At 34.9% G+C, this 4,886-nt stretch overlaps 1 protein-coding gene across 1 annotated transcript; it reads right to left on the bottom strand.

Annotated features, from left to right (window-relative positions):
- Positions 1-326: 326 nt before the first annotated feature.
- LOC130625754 (ankyrin repeat domain-containing protein 50-like) lies at positions 327-1,663 on the bottom strand. Its single transcript, XM_057440856.1, has 2 exons — positions 1,334-1,663; positions 327-1,277 (listed from the first exon to the last, which is right to left on the bottom strand). The coding sequence occupies exons 1-2, from the start codon at positions 1,577-1,579 to the stop codon at positions 549-551; spliced, it is 975 nt and encodes a 324-aa protein (XP_057296839.1). The 5' UTR covers positions 1,580-1,663; the 3' UTR covers positions 327-548.
- Positions 1,664-4,886: the final 3,223 nt, after the last annotated feature.

Below are 4,886 nucleotides of genomic sequence, written 5' to 3'. Positions count from 1 at the left end.
CGCATCCTTATACTTGACTTTGCGTATGGCCTCAATAAGGTCTATTCGCTTCAGCGTAGAGTACCCTTTGAGACCTAAGGCTTTAGCTTCTTGTCGCAGTTTGTCCATTTGTTTATGTGAACAGCGCCAGGCTTTCGTTATTTTTGTGACTGTCTCCAGTCACAAAAGATTACTTTTTTAGTCTTCCACTTCCACAAGGTCGTAATCATAGTAAAATTGACCAGGATTCTTCGTAGATTGTTTCTTCCCTAGTGATTTGATGAACATCTGACCTGTTCGACCTATCAAAGCTTCTCTCAGTACACTCGTTGCCCATGCTTGAAATCGTTCACCATCACAATCGATCAATGTGATGACAGTTGCATCACCTTTTTTGGTCTTGATCTCTTCAACATACTCAATTTTGAATATGATTCCAGTGGGAACATCACGCCACTTCATAATGCTCTTGTGTTCTGATTTCAAGGCATCAAATTGTTCTGCAGATAGGAAAGGCATCTCTTTATTATAGATTTTTTAAACCTCAACCAGGATCAAAATACTGGACATTACTTCCATAATTTAGAGATCTCGCGCTTTTCTTCCTCATCTACACACCAATTCCAATATCGATCCGGATGCCACGCCACTGGCAGTACCTCATTCCATTGTTTTGCATAAAAATTACGCTTGTGATGATGCCGCAGCAATTCATCATGAATGACATCAAAACCACGCAGCAATACAACAATCTCGATGTGACCATTTTCAGCTGCAAGTCCCATGACCCAATTAAAGTTCGTCGCACCCCACTCTTTGCACAGCTTAACAATCTCGATGTGACCATTGAGAGCTGCAATTTCTAGAGCCAAATTAAAGTTCGTCGCACCCCACTCTTTGCACAGCTTAACAATCTCGATGTGACCATTGAGAGCTGCATTTCGTAGAGCCCAATTAAAGTTCGTCGCACCCCACTCTTTGCACAGCTTAACCATCTCGATGTGACCATTTTCAGCTGCAAGTCCCATGACCCCATTAAAGTTCGTCGCACCCCACTCTTTGCACAGCTTAACAATCTTGATGTGACCATTGAGAGCTGCATTTCGTAGAGCCCAATTAAAGTTCGTCGCACCCCACTCTTTGCACAGCTTAACAATCTCGATGTGACCATTGAGAGCTGCAATTTCTAGAGCCAAATTAAAGTTCGTCGCACCCCACTCTTTGCACAGCTTAACAATCTCGATGTGACCATTGAGAGCTGCATTTCGTAGAGCCCAATTAAAGTTCGTCGCACCCCACTCTTTGCACAGCTTAACCATCTCGATGTGACCATTTTCAGCTGCAAGTTCGTTGCACCCCACTCTTTGCACAACTTAACAATCTCGATGTGACCATTTTCAGCTGCATTTCGTAGAGCCCAATTAAAGTCTGTCGCACCCCACTCTTTGCACAGCTTAACAATCTCGATGTGACCATTGAGAGCTGCAAGTGCCATCGGCAAATCAAATTCTGTCTCACCCCACTCTTTGCACAGCTTAACAATCTCTATGTGACCATATTTAGCTGCAAGTTCCAAGATTGCATTCTTGAACCAAGTCATTTCTCTTTATTATAAGTACATTCAGACTTCAACAGCGGTCGCAATTTGAGTAGGGACTTTCCCATTCTATTGAAACAGATTTGCGCATGCGCGTTTGTTGATGTCAGCAGTTTTGTCGAGTGCCGTCATTTTTGATGATGTCAGCAAATTTGTTGGATATCACGTGACTTGTTTACGCATTTGAGGCATGATGAAATCTGTGACGTCACAGATTTTTTAGGGGGTCTAAAAGCAGCGTTTTTTAATAGGGGTTTGACCGTCGAAAACCTAAACTGTACTCATGAGGGTGTACTACTCTAGCTAAAATATAAATTTATTAGACAATGTTTATTTAGGAGGTGTCGAGCTTTATAAAGAACACCAATAGATTTTGAAAGTTTTATACTTACAGTTTCAATGCGTTTTTGCCATGTAAGATTCTCATCTAGTATAACCCCCAGGAACGTCGTTTCTGTTTCACGTGAGATTGTGAAATCTCCAATTTTTAATTCCGTTAATATTGTTGGTAGTCTGTTTCTTTTATGCGCTCGGTGAAATAATGTATATTTGGTCTTTTTAGCAGATAATAACAGATAATATTTTTTAGAGATAATTTATTTGCCTTAAACCAGTCTGTTAGTTCTATAAGTTCGTTGTTTACAGTTCTGTAGAGTGTTTTAAGATCTTCATGAGAATAGAAAAGGTTAGTATCATCTGCAAACATAATGAGATTTAGAACTTGAGTGGAATAATTAAGATTAGTGTAAATCAAAAACAGGAGAGGCCCAAATATAGAGCCCTGAGGGACTGTATTGGAATTACTTTAGCAGTTTTAAGTAGCTCTGAAAATATGCCTTGTGAAAATGATAGTTTAAAAATATGATATATATTGTGTTTAATCGATGTGAAGGAATTTATTACTATATCACTACTAATATCGTCGTAACCTGTAGTCTTACCCTTTTTAGACCTTTAAATGCATTTTTTAATTCCTCTAATTGAAGTTCATCATTTGGTATTTTAAATTTACATTTCGGTATATAGTTTTTATAGTTCACATTGCTTGTAATCTTTGAAGCCAGATTTGGTCTTACATTTACAAAAAATTCGTTAAATGTGTTACCTACCTCAGTATCGTTTTCAATAATATTGTTGTCATATGTGATCCTGTCTGCAAGACAATGTTGAACATTTTGTTTTTTACTTACAACTTCTTTTATTATTTGCCAAGTTCTTTTTGCGTCTTTTTTATATTGTGTTAATGCACTATTGTAGTGCTGTTTTTTGGATATTTTTTTTTAGTCGCTCGAATAAGTTTTTATAATTTAAATACGTTTCTTTATCTCTAAGTGATTTAGATTTTAGGTACTTTACATACAGTTTCTGTTTTAATTTTGATGATTTAATTAATCCCTTCGTCATCCAAGATGATAACAAAGATTATAACGTTATCAGTGTGACGTACCGGCGGCTGGTACGTAACACTAACGTTATTTTTACCACATTTATTTTCTATTTCTATTGTAAGAATCTCATTGTCAGGATTAGAAACAGAAAGATCATTAGGAATTTTAAATGACAGAGAGTTATGCACAAATATACATGTACCACCACCTGTTTTATTTGTGTTTCGTTTGTTAACCATGTCTCGGTGAGCTGAACGTCTGTTTATTTTGCGAAATAAAATGTTTGAAGGATTCAAAAATTTTTTGCATGCTTCTAATGTTTAAATATAGTGTAGAAAAAGTTATTTTGGTTAGGTCAGGATTCGAACTAAGTCCAGTCAGTTCAAAGTAAGGAGTATCAATACATTTTTTAATTTTGTGATTGTCGAATAAGTTATTGTCTGGATCATAATTATTTGAAAGTGTGATTCCTTGATTTTTAAAAAAGTTTGGGGATAGATTTACATATGTCATTATCACAATGTAGTGCCTTCCGCAGGTTTTTGGCTTCTGCTAGTGGATCGTCAAAACAAATTTTTTTTCGGTTATAAAAGACCATTGAGTGTTGAAAAATCGGAGTTTATAGCTAGGTAGTTGGTGGTAAGGAACAGTCCACCCTTATAGGCTCAATTCAATCATCTGCTCCAATATTGACACTGTACATTTACAAGTTGTTAGAATTATTTTCTAATTCGCTGCGCTCAACCGAAAATAACCTTTTTTATTTTCTTATTTCTGCGACAGGGAAGACTCAAAGAACTTCGACTAGTAGTGTGTCATCTTAGTTAGTGTGTCATCTCAATAATAATAATACAATAACAATAACAATAACAATAACAATAACAATAACAATAACAATAACAATAACAATAACAATAACAATAACAATAACAATAACAATAACAATAACAATAATAATAATATTTATTGCTTTAAAACTTTAGACTTTATCAGAAACCACCTGGTCACAATATTTTCACGACAAGATAATCTGATAGAATTAGTTGAAGTATTCCCGGAAATGTATGCAAAATGTAGAGAAGAACAATATTTTAAAATTGGAATAAGGTACAAGAGTTTCCAGCAGATCCTTTCCATGTTTCGTTTTTTTTATTGAACTTAACACAACAGAATCGTTCCCTACTGATTATAGAAAGCTGTTATTATGCCATAAATTTTTTTCATTAAACAGTATGTTTTAATGACCCATGTCAAACAATAATCGTTAAGAACATGTTTGAAGCCGCCAAAGCATGATTGATCGTAATGTTAACAAGAAACGGCCAATGACAGTAGAATTTTTATCTAAATTATACGATCAGTTATCTGTTTTAATACCTTATAAATTCTATAAACCATCAATACAATATCCGGATTTCTGCGCTATGAAGAACTTGCACATTTACGTCTTTTTGATTTGATTTTTTAATAAAACACATCTGAGAGTTTTTAATTAAAAAAGCAAAACAGATATTTATCGTGATGGAGCTTGGGTATTGATCAGTAAAACTACCACAAAATTATATCCATATCCGTTAGAAAATAAAAGAAGAAGATATATTTTTAGAGACATAACATCTTTAAGAAAAAACGAACGTATAAGAATAAGACCAAGACGACATTAGTATATAATAAATTCTCTTTTTATGAAAGTTTAGGCCCCTGAAAAATCCTTTCGCCCCTACTTTTAGGAATATAACTAAGACTACTCTACTCTGCTAAATATCGTGTTATTATTGTCCTGTATGGAGTAAATAAGTTTATTTTCGGTTGAGCAAAACGAATTAAAAAATAACCGTTAAAATTTTGATAGGCTATCTGTTGATTATTCTTTTGTTTACCATACTACTACCCAATTAACGCCGATAAAAGAAACAATCCCA

The sequence above is a fragment of the Hydractinia symbiolongicarpus genome, chromosome 14, assembly GCF_029227915.1.
Source record: "Hydractinia symbiolongicarpus strain clone_291-10 chromosome 14, HSymV2.1, whole genome shotgun sequence".
In the NCBI taxonomy this organism is placed as follows: domain Eukaryota; kingdom Metazoa; phylum Cnidaria; class Hydrozoa; order Anthoathecata; family Hydractiniidae; genus Hydractinia; species Hydractinia symbiolongicarpus.
Note: the sequence above shows the minus strand (reverse complement) of the source record. Positions and strands in the feature narration are given on the sequence as shown.

Coding starts and splice junctions, on each gene's coding strand:
- LOC130625754 (XM_057440856.1), bottom strand. CDS start 1,579: ATGACTTGGTTCAAGAATGCAATCTTGGAACTTGCAGCTAAATATGGT. Junction 1,278..1,333: donor AGTTGTGCAAAGAGTGGGGT/GCAACGAACTTG, acceptor CTGTGCAAAGAG/TGGGGTGCGACGAACTTTAA.